Source organism: Gymnogyps californianus, chromosome 1, assembly GCF_018139145.2.
Source record: "Gymnogyps californianus isolate 813 chromosome 1, ASM1813914v2, whole genome shotgun sequence".
Lineage (NCBI taxonomy): Eukaryota > Metazoa > Chordata > Aves > Accipitriformes > Cathartidae > Gymnogyps > Gymnogyps californianus.
This window is the reverse complement of record NC_059471.1, coordinates 70,926,098-70,942,374: the sequence shown is the minus strand read 5'-3', so window position 1 is coordinate 70,942,374 and position 16,277 is coordinate 70,926,098. Positions and strand designations below refer to the sequence as shown.

The 16,277-nt window shown below is 41.8% G+C and overlaps 1 protein-coding gene across 32 annotated transcripts in view; it reads left to right on the top strand.

Moving 5' to 3' along the window:
• The window catches only part of MAP4K4 (mitogen-activated protein kinase kinase kinase kinase 4), a 170,312-nt gene that overhangs the window by 125,960 nt on the left and 28,075 nt on the right, over positions 1–16,277 (top strand). For 10 of the 32 annotated variants that reach the window (XM_050915579.1, XM_050915565.1, XM_050915566.1 and 7 more), the window contains exons 12-16: positions 100–310; positions 7,639–7,800; positions 9,928–10,014; positions 10,684–10,911; positions 14,313–14,474. In XM_050915579.1, coding sequence (XP_050771536.1) covers positions 100–310; positions 7,639–7,800; positions 9,928–10,014; positions 10,684–10,911; positions 14,313–14,474 — 850 coding nt within the window. The remainder of the gene's footprint in view (positions 1–99; positions 311–7,638; positions 7,801–9,927; positions 10,015–10,683; positions 10,912–14,312; positions 14,475–16,277) is intronic. The other 22 variants (XM_050915576.1, XM_050915577.1, XM_050915585.1 and 19 more) reach the window with 5 other exon arrangements.

Below are 16,277 nucleotides of genomic sequence, written 5' to 3'. Positions count from 1 at the left end.
TCGTGCTATATTTTATTAATGTTCCCCTGCTTTGGAAAAGGTATTTAATGGCCCATCAGGCTTTATTGTACAGGAGGCTTTAACTTCCTCTTGTTGCAGTTCCATTGTCAATGTGCCTGGAGAATCAACCCTCCGACGTGATTTCCTGAGACTGCAGCAGGAAAACAAGGAACGGTCTGAGGCCCTTCGGAGACAGCAGCTGCTGCAGGAGCAGCAGCTCCGCGAGCAGGAGGAGTACAAGAGGCAGCTGCTGGCAGAGAGGCAGAAGCGCATCGAGCAGCAGAAGGAGCAAAGGAGGCGGCTAGAAGAGGTAGAGACAGGAGGCTGGAGCTCGAGGGGCAAAAAAGCCCCTCTTCAAGCTTGTGTTTCCCATTCCCACGCCCATTTAAAAAGAGTTCCCTGTAGCCCCGGCACATCTCAGGAAAGAAAGCAACATGTGCAAATCCACTGGCAAATGTAGAGCAAAGCACTTAAATCCATGTCTGGCTACTTGAATATGAGCTGTCTTCCAAAGTATTTGAATATCCAGCAGCTCCTATGGAGGCAACAGGAGCCAAAGCTGGGTTGTTTGAAGGTATTTGGGGGGAGGCTGTGTCTTGGTCTCTGTTCCAAAGAAGAGGCAACATGTCTAGACTTTAGGTAGCTGTAGAGAAGGGGAGACATTAATTATTCCCAGATGGATTTTTTTTTTTTTTTAAAGTGGGCAGTGCCTCAAGATTACTTTTTTTGGGGCCATGACATGCTTCAAATTTCCCTTTAAAGCTTTCTCAAACATCTGTGTTTGGCACTCATTCATGGTAGGTAGAAGCCTATTTTTTTATGTATTACTCTCTCATGCATAGTAGCATCATGACTAAAAGTCACTTAGATTTATAAATATGATTTATAACTCAGTGTTAAAATTATAATTCTGCAAAAATTACAAATATGTAAGTCATACTTCTGTGATATGGTAAGTATGCAATTTGCATACACTACCTGAAGATAAAAGAAAATGAATGTACGTGTACAATATTGTTCTGTCATTCTTTTCACCTCCTAAGATCTCATGTACGTTTATATGTATGTAGATGGAATATGCAGTGTGAACTTCAGAGGTGGGAGGATTTCAAAACAGTTCTTCAGGCCAGAGCTGGGTATGACAGAGCTGAAGTGAAACCAATCCTCTGGCTCCTCAGGAAGTGCGGGGTCAAATTCCAGTCGTCCTTAAATGACCTCTTGCTTGAGTCTCTGTTTCAACTGTTCACTTAGCAATGATGGAAAAACTACACCCCGTCTGGTTTTCCAAATCCTGGTAATGTTTAACAAGGACACAACCAGGGCCAAATGTTGATTTGCATCCCGTGACGCGTTTACATAACAAATAATACGAAGTTCCAAATAGCTTTCCAGGGCACATTATGCTCCTTATCGCTCTTTTTCAATGTGCAAGTGAGTTTAGTGCTGCTATAAGGAGGGATTGGTAGCAAAGACTCAGCCACACATGAAGCCAGGAGGAGGGACAAGGGGGAGGCATATAAAGTCCATTTCTTTTCTCTTTCTTCCCCACCCTTCTGAGATTGCCAAGATAAACATTGTAGCGCTTCCAACTGTTTTTAGACTCTGGCTCTGTAGCGATTTTTGGGGGGGGAGCAAATAATAAAAAGAGGCGAGGAAAATACGAAAATAAAATATTTTATTGATATTGTCAAAGGTGGGCAAAAGTTGAGATACCACTTCGCCTCTAAAATTTTTCTTAGTATGGGAGTCAATGATTTCTTTTAAATGCCCCTTTAGTCTCTAAGGTTCTGCAGGCAGTACTTTTTTGGCGAGGAAGGGGATTACGATTAAATTATCTAGGTCATTTAACTTCAGTAATCAGTGCAACTCTTAAAATCTGGAATTTTTTTTTTTAAATAAAGGAGATGCTGCTGCTAGTAGTAGAAACAAAGCAATGCACCTTTTTGCTGCACAGGGTTGAACTTCTTGGGGATGTTGCAGAAATCATAATTTCATGAGCAATTAAAAAGAAAAGGCAATTACCTGAAAGTTATGTTTAATCAGTCCTGCTTTTTAAAATACAAAACAGAACTAACAACTTCCGCAACCACAGGATGCCATGTAATGTAGGTTGATGTATTACTGAATAAGGTTACACAGTAAACCATGTAAAGTTTGTAAGAGAAAAGCTTTTACCTTTTATTGAGTCTATAACCTCTGCCTTGTTCCCTTGGAGACATAAATATGAATGAGCTATAAAGGTTTCCTTTTGCAGGTGATGGGGCAGGCATATTGTTCTTAAAGTGAATTAAAAAAAAGGCTCACATTTAGCTTTCAAAAAAACCCACTTAGTTCGTTGGATCTTGTGTTGGAAAAATGTATGATCCCAAGTGATTTTTAACAAAACAACAGCCAAAACAAGCTCTTGAAGATGGGGGAAGAGTGGTAGACACATATTTAGATAAACATCAGTGTTCTGACACAACTGAAGGCCAAAATATTGAAATGTTGTCACTTTGTCCTTAACTCACCCCCCCGTTTTGATGAAGCCAGTAAACAACGAAGAGCTTGGTAATGTGAGTTAAGATTAGTGTCAGGCATTGAATCTCTGGGCTTCCATCGCTTTGCTGATATTTTTACCAAGCCTTGCTTTCTTGCAATTTTTGCTTGTGTAGAGTAAGTATATGTTTGGATATACCTGCTTAACATTCTTTGGGAAGAATTTTATGCATTAGATAATCTCCCTGGACAAGTTGCTTATACTTCCCCCCCCTCTTCTCCACTCCTTCCCCCCCCCCCCCCGCTTCCTAAATTAAAATTGAGGGCTTGTTCTTACAATGCTGGCACAGAGCCTAGACAATTTTGACCAAGACTGCAACAGGAACGGTCTTTAGGACATCTGCCAAAAACTGTAATTCTCAGCAGTATTAGAGAAAAGATTACTTTTTAAAAGGCATGTAGGTGACTTCCAAAACTCATTGTTGCAGGAACCTTATAATTTGTGTATTACTGAGGAGGTGGAAATGATATGTGGTCGAAGTACAGAAAATTACCTGAAACATTTTGGGAAGGGGACCCCCCTTTAAAAATCATATAAAGACTAGTTGCATAAATATCAGCTATATGACATATAAGTGTTTAGATGGTTAAAATAAGAAATCTGAGCTGTTCCTGGCTGTTTTAACATGTGTCTGTTTCTGTTCAGCAGTGTGGAGACACTAGTGCTCAGTGTGACGGGTATTGAAAGGCATTTGAATCTGTACTTTGCAAAACTGAGTCTGGTTTGGGAAATTCAGAATTAGCTGTGGTGGAATCCCATTCTGTGTGGACCTTCACAGTTCAGGATAACTTTATGAAATGGTGTCTCTGTCCCTGGTTATTAGAACCTAAGATGGATGTTTTTGAAGTGGTATAGCTCCATTGGCAAGTAGTACAGTCCTGTAGAAGCAGATTTGTGGAGCACAATAATTAAAGTGCTGAGGACCCAAAGACTTCACTCCACGTGTTTAAAGACAGGAGGAGTTCCTTTGGATTAGCTGAGGTCTAGACTGGGTGCCTGCTTGTGGTTGGAGCGCATCTGCCTTTTTAATTTCATCCAAAAGGAGTGGTTGGCACTCCAAGACATCTTCAAAATATGAAACAAAACTGGATAAGTGGAGATGATTGGATGATTCACTTCAAAAGAGCACTCTTGATCTGAATCAAGATGCTAATGTAGGTGTACCCACAGGCAATTTTTGCCAGGGCTTTGTTTCTTTTACAGAAGGGGAGGTTATTCGTATCTACTTAATTTGAGTTGCTTGCAGTTTGGGTTGGTACTGAGTAAGAAGTTCTACTTCTGGTTTATCTCTAGTGTGGGCAAAGCAAAAGTCTCTTTATTAATCTTTGTAATCCTCTTCCTAAGCTGATACCAGGCTACCTAATTCTTTGTGAAAGAAATCATTAATATATGTATTTATCAACCTTCATCTGAATATAAGACAGAGGAATAATATTTTATGAATATAAAATTAGAGGATCTATATTTATCTTCAGCATTTCACTGTATGAACAAGGTCCTGAATTTGTTGGTATACACCAACTGCAAGTGTACTTGCATTGCCCCCTCCTGGTAAATCATGCTCTACTGCATGGTCTTCCAGTTTGGCGATGTCGGGTTCCATTATGAGATCATCATTAGTGCACCCTAAAACTGGACACGGAGCCAGAGTATTGACATTGTATTTTCTATATGGTTTTTTGTGTTGTTGGTGTAGTAAATGCCAATTTTGTGAAGTGCAGTAATTTGAGGCAGTATGGGCTCTGTCAAAATTCTGTTTTGGCATCTCTGAAATTTCTTTGAGGAGTTCCTGCCCTTACCTTCTGGTTAACAATTAGTTCCTTGAAAATTAGCTTTTCATCTGACATACGCAAGAAAGTTGGTAATACCATATCCAACTAAAGAAGATCTGGGTATGCATCCATAATTTCAGTGAATCCAGATCTATACCTGCTGTCTATTGGGCAACAGTGTTTTACATCAGGCCTTTTTTGTAGTGCATGATAAAAATTATATCTAATAATCACACTTACTAAATTTAGAAGGCCAAGTTTTATAAACAGAACTGACATTGGTTTTAACTGATGGTTTTCCCTGTCCCTCTCCCCTCCTTTGGGCAAGCCTAAGGAACACGGTGACCAGGGCTTTGGTGTTTCTTTGTGGAAGAGTTGCTAGAGGCAGTCAGGAAGGTAACCTTGTGCCCAACAGAAGGGTGGTAGGAAGTCAGCTAAAGGGCTGCTTCTGAAGCCAGCTTGGGTCAACGACGGCTTGCCACCAGCCAGCTTTGCCATCGCTTTGACAAGATGTAGACTGGGACCCAAGAGATGCTTGTCACTGTAGGTTTCCTTTCCCTGGGTTTGTTAAAAGTAAATTCCACTTTGTTAGAGGCCAGTAGTTTGATGCTCAGGTTTCAAAGGCCATGTGCAAAGGAAGTGAAACCTTTTTCTTATGGCTAGGGCCGGGAATAAGCAGATCGTGCGGGGTGTTTCTGGGGGCTTCTGCAGTGCCGGGTGCCTCCCTTCCCACCCGCCTGGCGAGGGGCTGAGGCGGTGTCTGATGCGAAGGCAGAAGCGATGCCGAGAAACCTAATCTCTCTGTGTACTTTGGCGCGTAGACAATAGCACATTTGTGCTTTGGAGATTTGACTTAAATGCACACTGGTGGCAGAGAATCCTTTTTTTTTTTTTCCCCCCTTCTTTTGCTGGGTAATAAATATCTACTGTCGGTGCTGAGCTAGCAATCTGGCTGAAGGTTTACTTAAAAATCTCATCTTTTAACAACTGATTTTGTTTATTTCATGATGCCATGGGAAATCAGCTCTCAGTCAATTTGTAATTTATTTTTCTCATACTAAATTCAGTTATTTATAATTGTTGCTGAACACTTCTGCATTGATTCAAGAAGCAATGAATTTGTTTCATCCAAAAGGCCTAAGCTCTGCCCATCTTCCTTGTAGTGAGAATGATGCCCTCCCAAGATCTGCAAAATATCCACTTAACAATGTCAACACAATATTGTTAGACAGACAGGCTTCATATGTTTAAGAAGTGTTTGAGTTGATAAATGTGCATATTAACCAGTCAGCAATGTGCTGTCTCTTGCATCCTCAGGGCAACAGAATTATTGTACTTCACATCTTAGTTTTCTTAAACAAAGAGCCTGTCAGACTTGATTAGCCAAGAAGCACCTGAATATATTGACTTAAATATAGAAATTGTTTGACACAGATGCGTATGTTCAGAAATAAAAGTGTCTACTTAATCCTTTTACAGTGCTTAAAAAATGAAGGAGGGGAAGCAGTGAAACCTACGAAATGCACCACATGCCGTAGCTGCCTTGCAGCACTTTTGCTATTTTTATATCTCCATTCATTGAAGAGAGCTTGCTTAAGCAAGAGAGAAAAGGCTGGTAGATGGATTTAGTTAGGAGAGGAGATGCAAGAGCAAGGCAGCTGTGTTTCTGAGAAGATACAGAAAATGTGGGGGAGAAAAGAGCTTATGTCTTGTGGCACAGGAAGCTGGTAGTGAACCCAGGATGACGCTCTGGGCCAGGAACGAAGGCGTCATAGTTACAGAGTGGGTGTATTTGAACAGCGGTTTTCAAGAAAGTTGCATCTTTCCCAAAACTGCAGCTAGTTAAAGAGAATTGCAAAGCAGGCTGTTTTATTTAAGTACTACTAATTCTTGACCATCTTTTTTTCCCCCAATGTTTCTTCTCCTCTGCCGTGTCAGTATCAATTCCAGAAGATGGAAAAGGCTGTTGAGCTTTCAATTACTTCATAGTCATGCAGGGTAATGTGCCGAGCAGAGAAAGCTCATCCTGTGAAGTAACACGGGGAGTGTAGATTGGCCTTTGCTTGTTCAGTTGGGCACAACTATGAAATGCACACCAGTAACTGGATTTGTGAACCCAAATAAAAGCTTAGTCTGAGTGCTCTTGCAAGAGTACTTGGAGTGCTCTAAGACTGGCAAATCTGTGGCAGCTTTGCTTCAACAGAAATGGTGATAGTATTAATCTTAACCTAAATGCGAAAAGGAAAACCAATGTAGGTTTTCATTTTGTACTTGGGATTAAATCCGAATGTGCTTTTTTTGGTTTAAATTTCTTCTATAATTTTTTAGCATATTATAGAAATCTATAATGGAAGTAAATGTTGTAGAGATATTCCCAGTTGATGGTTGAACAGGAGACAGCTGGGTCTTTTGACACTTAGGCAGTTGTGGGAGGCTGCCTGGGATTTCGAGGTAGGTGGAGTAACTGGATGCTTCTGTAGAAGTGCAGGAAGAGTTGGTCACGACTGTACGGGCATTTAAAATGTCTCCTCTGAAGTCATATGTGGTGCTGTATAGACATAAATGGGTCAGTTCATGCTTTCTAGAGCCATTTTCCAGGTTCTTTTCAGACTTGAGCAGACTTATCAGCACCAGTTTGTACTTGGGTCATGTGTGGAAGCTTATCTGTGTCAGTGTAAAAGCTTAGCTCAGCTGTTTTTCCTGTTTTACATATAGGTGCTTTTGATGTTCTGGGAGGAGCTGAGGTGCTGTTGGTCAGCTTTCCTTCTCTCTTAGGCAAAGTTTTGGGCAGTGCATTAAATCAAGCTTGGCTGTTGGGCCAACACCACCAAATTCTTAGCAGACCATGAATTGTGTTAAGAGAGAAGCTGCTTACCGAAAGCTCAGGTAGTTGTCATTTGAGTTTTAGCTGATTCAGTGGGGCTGATAATTCTCTTCTGGCAACATTTAGATAATGTGTTGAAGTCAGGAAAATTGACACTCTGATTAAGATTTGAGTTCAACAGTTGTTCAAAGATGGAGATTTCAGTGTGACCCTCTCTTGAAGAGCAGCAGTGAGCTTCCACACCTCGGTTGTCAGGAATATGGTACGTGACTTTGTGTGTGTGCGTGAAGAAACCAGAGAGAGTAAGCAAGGCTGCTTTTAGGAATAGTTGTGTGCTGGATATGAGTTTGTTTCCTGGTGGAACACTTGCATAAAATGTTTTGTCACTCTGTTGCAGAGCTTGCCAGCCCTGGTAAATCCCTCTTCACAGTAGAAAAGAACCCCACCTCTTTCTTTGATAACAACAAAAGTAAAACTTTGTGGTTTCTTTTCCCTTTTTGTAGCAACAAAGAAGAGAACGGGAAGCTCGAAGGCAACAAGAGCGTGAGCAAAGGCGGAGAGAACAGGAAGAAAAAAGACGTCTGGAAGAGATGGAGAGGAGGCGTAAGGAAGAGGAAGAGAGAAGAAGAGCAGAGGAGGAAAAGAGGAGGGTAGAAAGGGAGCAGGTGAGTCCATGATACAGATATATACGCAGTAGGTTTGTTTCTTCTAAATTCTAATTTAATTTTTTAAAAATTAGTAAGCCTAAAGCAGCTTAGAGGCAACCTAACCCTGACCCTTTCATCTTTGTTGTCTCTGACAGCAAACGCACTAACATAGATCATAGGGCTTTATGGAAAATTCTGGCAGCCTCAATATTCCGTCAAAAAAAGAAGTCTTGTTGCGGTACTCGTTCTAAATTCAGCTCGTGCCCCTGGGCTTGACTAAAAACCATCAGAATTGGCGAAATCATCACTGGGGCTGAAAATCGTTTCTAGGCTTGTCTTGCTGGATCAGTGGTTCTTGCAGGACATGCCCCTGTTCAGAAGGCCTCCCAAAGAAGGGCAGCTCTGTGGTGTGTAAGCTTTTGGCACCCAGAATTGGTCAGAGGCTTGTCATAAACTTTGAATATTCTGAATTTGAGATGGAACCTTTGAGCTGCAGAGGGTTTTTCCTTCCTAAAACTTAAATATGCAATCTCCCTCTCTTACTCTGTCTATTTAAAATCAGCTTTAATAGTGTATGCCAGTTCAGGCAGCAAGTATATCTTAAGTTGAGTCAGTGTGCCCTTAATACTTTGAAAGTACAGGTGAGAAACCTTTTAAACTGTGAAATTCGGCTGCTATATTTATGCATGAAATCTGCATGTTTTAAAATCCTTTAAAAACTTTAATCAGGGTGATAATCAGGGTAATAATTACTGTACATGTACTGCAAAATACTGATCCCAAATAAAGGGCCAAAACTACTGTCCTAGAGGCTGATTGTAAATTTCCCATTAACTTCAGGAATGCTGGTTTTGGCCTGATATACCTTAATTTTTTCTTACGTAAAGTCACTGTATTTGAGATCATTGATGATCGTGTTACTGGGGAATTTTATTGTGTTTGTATGTATTTCAAAGATTTTTGAGTCAAAAGGAGAGAAGACTAACCAATGGGAGTAAATATATAGAAAATCTCTAATTACAGCACAGCAATTTGCTTTTGGGCAGACACCGGGTATTCCCCCAGCTGCTTTTTAAACTGTTGAAATGCTAATTACGCACAGTGCCAATAATGACAAATGGTTAATTGAGGTGGCCAAGCTGAACCACTCTGATTTTTTCTTTTTTTTTTCTTTTTTTTTTTTTTTTTGAAGAAAAGACATGCCCTCTCTTAGAATTTTTGTTAACCCAAACTTTGGCTCAGCCAATGTGCGTAACAACAGTATAGCGTATCTCATCAGTCTGTCACAAGACTTCCTATAGCTCCCATCACTGTGTCACTGATCCATTAATTTCTTTATGCATACACTGTAAATGTGTGCGTGTGCTTGTGTGTGTGCGCATGCACATGTTACATACTTCCATTAATTGCATGATAGGATGTTACGAGCTTGGGTTTGGTGCTTCAGAGTTTGAGTTCTTCCAGGGGGTCAGGCAAAGCAGCGGGTAAACCTCTCGACCTGTTGAGGCTGCAGGTGAAGAGATGGCTAGATTGCAAGAGCAAGCGAGTTTGGTCTAATACCTGTTTCCTGGTGGATGTTTGTTTGTGTCATAACCATCGCATAATTCAGCAAGGCTGGCAGCGTCTGCTCAGGAGAAGCTTCTGGTGAGGGCGGCAGGGGAGATGGCAGGGCAGGTCCCAACTGCACTTGGCAGAGCCCCTCTGGGGGAGCTTGCTCCAGGTCTGCCTACACTACGCCTGGCTCTAGCTGTTGCTAACAGTTCATCGCACCAGTGCAACAAACTAATGTTTAATACAACTTGCATGTGACTTTGTATTGGCTGTGTTGAGTCAGACTTGCTGTGTTTTAACTTTCCAAAACCTTCAAGTGCATTTTGCTGCTTCTTGAAACCACTTCCAAAATACATAAATGAGCTCTGGCCCATGCCGGCAACATTTGCAGGAGTGCAAATTTCAGAACAGAAGGGGCCAAAATCTGATGCTCAGGAGGCAGAGCTTCCTAAATTGTTCTGCAGGCACTAATCCATCCTGAAGTGCGTTTCTCATTAAAGCTGAACTGGGGAAGTAGCGTGTGGTGTTCCACCCAGGGGGTTCTGATGCATTCCTTTTGAATAAATTTATTGCTGGGTAATTTCTATGTGACAGGAGTATATCAGGCGACAGCTAGAAGAGGAGCAGCGGCACTTGGAAATTCTACAGCAGCAGCTGCTCCAGGAGCAGGCCATGTTACTGGTAAAGCACTGTATCTGTTTTGTTCAGTAGCTATAGGATCCATTTATCTGGCCAGTCCTAGGCTTCCCTCAGTCGGGCACAGCTGCACTGACAGTATGACAACAAAGGAGCTTGATTAAAAGGCCATTTATGCATAGCGTTGTGGGCTGACAGGCACATATGAGAAGTGCTGTATGGTCACACTGCTTTCTGGGCAGTAAGAGGAGGCTTTATGTTAAAGTGGAACAGTTCTGGTGTGGTGGTCGAGTTTCTGAACAGACCTTGGCATTCAGTGAAGAACTAGAGTGCTTATGTTGCAGATCAAAAGCACACATGATATGTAAATCCACCCCAGGATACAATGGCCTAGTGTTGGTCTAAATCATTGTTTTATGAACTTTACACTGGATTTAGTATAAATAACTCTTTTTTTTCCTTTAATAAAAATCAGTTTTGACATAACTCTCCAATCATATCAAGCTTAGCAGTACACTCTCAACTTTCCCAACATGAGACACATGCCATATTGGTCTAACTTAGCTCTTGGTTACACTTTAACAATGAAATAAATAAAATAAATAAATAAAAAGCAACAACAACCAGAAAGGTGCATTTTTAACGGGATGGATAGGGACACATCCACCGTACAGTCAATGTCACGTCTTGAATTACTTACATGTTCTCTCAAAGGAATACAGATGGCGAGAGATGGAGGAACACCGACAGGCAGAGCGACTCCAGCGCCAGTTGCAGCAGGAGCAAGCCTACCTCCTGTCGCTGCAGCACGATCACAGGCGGCAGCAGCAGCAACAGCAGCAGCAGCAACAGCAGCAGCAGCAGCAGCAAGAAAGAAATAAACAAAGCTATCATACCCCTGAGCCAAAATCCCACTATGAGCCTGCTGAAAGAGCGCGTGAGGTAAGTCCTGCTTGTGGGCAGGAATCTGCTGCCTGCTCCTCTGCCCTTGCCTGTTGGCGTCATCGTGACTGTAGTTCTGCTATAGTACAGTCGGAAGCCAAAGCATCACTCGTAAGGGGCAGGATATTTTAAAATGTTGGCCGCTGGTTTCCAAACCCAAGGGCTACTTCTGAGTACTTCTGCTGCAACCATCGGAGTTCAGAGTTTTGAGGTATAAAGGGTGGAAAGAAATTCTGGAAGGTTGCAGACTGAGGGTACCTGGTTTTGGAAGCATCATGTCAGGAAGTTAATCTCATCTGCACTTCATCAGACATGTTTTCATAGGAAGCATTGGTGCAGTTGGTGATCTGTGTCTCTGGTAAGTACTGGTGATTGGAAATTGGGAGGCAATTGGAAATCACGAACCTATGAGGGATGCTTGCACACAGCACCTCTTTACAGAAGTGGTGCTTTAGCTCATGCTCTTGGAAATTTCCTTCTCATGAACACAAATCTGAATTTCATTCGTTTAATTTCTAAGTGTTAAGTATTCTCTTCTGAGATCATGTCCTGCTCTTATGAAACTGTGGTGCTGCCTTCTTGGACTTTGGGCACTCAAAAGTCGATCTGAAATCATCAGAGTGCTGTTTGTTTCAGTGAGTGGTCCCCTGTCTTCACTGGTCCACAGGTAACATTGCTAAGCAAGTAATTGCTTCTTTGATGCATACTTGGCTCTCTTTCAGCAGTCTTATTCTTATGTTTCCCTTGAGCAGCGTACTGCCCACAAACCACTAGACTGGGCAATGCTGGTCAAAGCTCTTAATGGCATTCATCACCAGCATGTGGGAACTAGGTAAATACATTTTGGAACAAGAACAAAAAAAATCCTTGGGGCTGTTGAACATGATAAAATAGCTTTCAGTCCACCTTTGTCCAGTAGCACTTCATTGCCTTTGAAGTATTGCTGTTTGGGCTTGGTGAGCACAAACTCATTTTCTTGTAGATGCTGTTGTCCAAGTTCTTCATAAACTATGTTTGTGCTATCTCATCCATTCCTCTTGGTGGTTGAAGTATCTGGTACGTCTCTCTCTCTCGGAAGAAGTTCAGACTTGTCTGGTATGTGGTGGTGCAGGCATGGAACCAGCCCTCCTGTCCTTGTTGCATGTTCCTAGCCCACCTCGGTGAAAGCATAGTGCCAGTCCAGCGCTCCTGTCCAGCCTGAAGGCTGGCTTTGGGGGAATGCAGAACCCTGTCGGCTCCTCATCTCCCGTTTTCCTTTCAGAATTGAAAAGGAGAGAAACTCCTGAAGATTCAAAGTGTTACATCCTTTAGCAGAACCACTGACTCAGCTATTTTTCTGTCGTAGTCTTTTTCTTTTGTGATTGCTGTAGCTAGAAGGAGTAAAGTGAAGGCACGTAAAAATTGTGTTTGTAGTCAGATCTTCCCAGAGACTGCTGTGTAATATTATTTTTAAAAAGTGTGGTAGAAGTATAGCCATAATATCTTGGTGCCTGGCAGTGGGAGCAACACCAGTTAATCATAACAGCAGGCATTAACTCTGATGTCATTCTTGACATAAAATAGTGAGTTGGAGCGAGTGATCTGTGCCTCATGTTTTCAGGCATACTGCTCTCCAGAGAAAGTCTCCATCTACGGAGATGCTGACCGTCAGGATGATAAGCCGAAGTGGACTAACTTTCCTGTTCTGGCAAAGTCTAATGCTGATTAGGTTTTTTTCCCCATTGCAGTAGCAATGAGGATATAAGGAAAAGGACTTCTAAGATTGGCTCTGGGAAACAGCGGGGAGCTTAGAGCAAGAAATGAGGCTTAATACCGTTTTCTGGCCCAGACAGTCAGATGACTGGAACAGGGCCTGTTTCTATCCAGGGATGCACTCACTGTCTCCTTCCCACGTCTTGCCTGGTTTTAAGGACATGTGGCTTGTGCAGTTTATGCGCTTTGTGGAAGAAACCTCCTATCATCTGCAGCTAGAGACATGAAAGCCTGTTCCTTCAGACAGAAGGACTTGAGGCTTTTCCTTGTTCTAGTCATAATAAGGAGTCTGGCCTGTTTTTTAAACTTTAAAGGATGGCTCTGTGAAGTTGAACACGGTGGTGAAAATGATTGTATGGTGAAGATGCTTGCCTCCATTATTGTTGTACTTCCCAAGACATGGTGTATTTTGTGTAGACCTGGCAGAAGCTTGTCTGCTTGTTCCCATAGGCAAACTGTTACTGTCCTGAAATTTTGGAAAGCAGAGGCAGGTTGGGTTTGTAAAGCAGCCCAGCTGAGGAGTCCTGGAAACTTGCCTGTGTCTTCTGACATGGGTATATGAACAGCCAGTCTCTCCAGACCATCACTGCTAGGGAACAATTAGGAAACTACCCCAATACTGGTTTTGTGCTCCAGGTATAAGGGTTAAAGCAAATCTTGTGAGCAGAATCTCAACAAATGAAATCAGCCCAAGCTGCCAGTTTGATCTTTCTTTGACGCTTTGATAAAGTCCTGGGAGTTTAGCGTTCCTCAGAGGCAGCTCCCCTGGCAGAAATTCACACGCTGCCCTGGTTCCAGCAACGGACTGTCTTAGGAAACAGGAGGATATTTCCTTTCTGCCTGGAGCCTCCCTCCATCTCTTGCCCTTCGTACCTCTCTCTTCGTTCGCAATGCTGCCGCCTTGGAAGTGGCGACATTTCTGCATGGGGACCTCACTTGATGTTCTTTTGAGGACTGAGCACTTTCTGACTTAGACTTCCCCTCGACAAGCTCTCAAGGTTAGTGTACGATCACTTCCATACCTCCTTGAGAATGAGAAATAAGCTGCTGGGGCTGTTCTCTGCAGCCTGTGAGGTCGTGTTGGAACTATCTGATAAGAGAGAGGATGACCAGTCCTACAATTTCATACCTAAAGCCGAACAGCCTCCAGTATTGCCGGGTAGAGAAGCATATCCTATCTCTTCTTGCATTGCCAAAGAGAGAAGCACAGGAAAGTGGATAATCAAATACCATTGGTTGAGTAAGGTGGGTAACTACAGTAAGGGATAGCAATGGGAAATGTACTTTTATATTGTAAAGTTGTTTCTGTTTTCATATATCCTTTTTATTGTCTGTGAGGAAAATACTGATGGATAATAACTAGTCTAGGCAGAAAGAAGCCCCATAATGGTCTTTCATCATATCACTTCACATCTTACTGCCTGCTGTATCCTCTCATCCTAGTATGGATTTTCCATATTGGCATACTTGCCACTGGTATAGTTCACTCTGTGTTTTACAGTGCTGGTGAAAGCAGTAGGTAAAAAATCCTGCCGAGCCCCAAATGTATTTGGTTTCTTTATGGTAAAGGAAGGTGGTACTCGCCTTCATATTTCTGCTGTAATTGGTTTTATTGACTCCAGGCTTAACCTCCATTTATTTCGGCTTAGGTGGAGGAGAGATTTAGAAAAACTAATCAGGGCTCCCCTGAAGCACAGTCTAAACAGATGGGCAAAGTGTTGGAGCCACCAGTGCCTTCAAGATCAGAGTCCTTTTCCAACGGAAACTCAGAACCTGCTCAGCCTGCCCTGCAGAGGCCGATGGAGCCGCAGGTAAGTGCCCAGGAAAATCTTGGTGAGCCTGGAGGAAATGTGGAAGTCCCAACGTGTTTCCTTCAAATTTGCAGATCTTGGCACTTAGAAAGTCTTATGTAAAGGGTAGCACTGTTACACAAAGCACCTCATTCAGTAGATTTACTCTTTGTCTATTTTTGCTTATTTTATTGATAAACTGATGGATTTGTGGTTTTGGTGATGGTTTGTTTTGTGGGTTTTTTTTTAATATTAGAGCTAGATTAGAACTGTTGCATTCCAGTATTATCTGTGCAACAGTGGAATGGTGGGCTAAACACTCATGACAGTTGCAGTACACTTTTACAATTCAGAATTTGATCTGTGCAAGATACTATCAAAAAGGATACTCAGGAAAGAAATGAGCTTGCTTGGTTTTTTAAATTCTTGCGGGAAAAGCTAACTAAACAAGTGGTTTTTTAATAGTATGAGCACTGCTTCAGAGAGATTTACAAAACATGACTAAGAAAAGCAAGTTTGTTGTCAGTAGGCCTACAGTTGCTAAATAGAGCTCTGTACCACCCCTGGAAAATAAAAAAGAGGTTGAAACCACTGAGCTGAGTGGCTGCTATTGTTCTGTTGTTTTCTAATGAAGAGCCTCCAGATCTTGGTATCTGTATCTCATATGAATTAGAGCATGAATTTAAAAAGTAACCTTTGTCTAAAACTTAGACATAGCCCATAAATTCTGAGTGATTTAGATATGCTAAATTAAACAGTGTAGTTCTGCATTCAGTTTCTCTGTTTCTATGCAGAATTTTCTTCTCCCAAATTAAGTCTGTTGATGACAGTGCAAGCTAAAACCGTCCCTGATTGTGACTAGGTATTGCAGCTCTTTTGGGCAACAGGAGAATTTGAACAGACGGGAGAGTGGGAGAAATCAGGACAGAACTTCATCTCTTACTCATTAATTCCTGGCTTTTATTCAAACCTCTATGACTATTTCAAAATATTAGACTTGTATCTTCATGCTCTCTGTGCCAGTTACTTTTAAAGTCTGGGTCTTCCACTCACATTAAGGATAATCAGGCTCTTCAACAGCTGTGTGTATTAAAATTGAGGAAATAATAATCATATAAAAACAAATATAACCAGCCTACTGAAACTGGGATTGAAAGCAAAGTTTTGCTTAATTATTAGGTGTGAAAACAGTGTGTTCCTCAGTTACAACCTTTCCTCCTCCTTAGTTTCAGAAATTAACTCTGAAACGCAGGTTTATGCACAAGGAGGGAGTAGACTGAAGGGTCAATATGGATTTCAATGGAAATCCCAATGGAGTTTTAACTCTGGAGTCACTGTTGTGCCTTCTTAGTACGTGTAATTGAATATGTGTGCGTGTACGTGTGTGCTTAGTTTGTCTACAAATATGTATATATGTACAGTGTATGGTACATATATGGTGTAAGTATAATATGTATTGTACGTATGTATACTATATACAATATATATTATGGGTTTTTTTATATATATTGCAATGACTGTAAAGGAATAAAGGCTTTTGCATTATGGTCTTTCTCCAAGTTTGGAACTGTATCTAGTTCCTAAGTTTATTAGGTAATGTAAATGTCTGTTGGTTTGCACATTTTACAGCATTCTTTAATTTTGTACATTTCTTCAATTGGATATCCGCTTCAAATTTCCCAGCCCACCAGTGCTGCCATGAGACCCGACCAAAGGCCACTGAAGACAGGAAATGGAAGGCGACTTCTGTCTTGAGTGGCCTTTGGACACAGGCTCACAGTGCAGATATTAGGTCCCCTTTTCTTCTGGGCACCAGTGTATGTG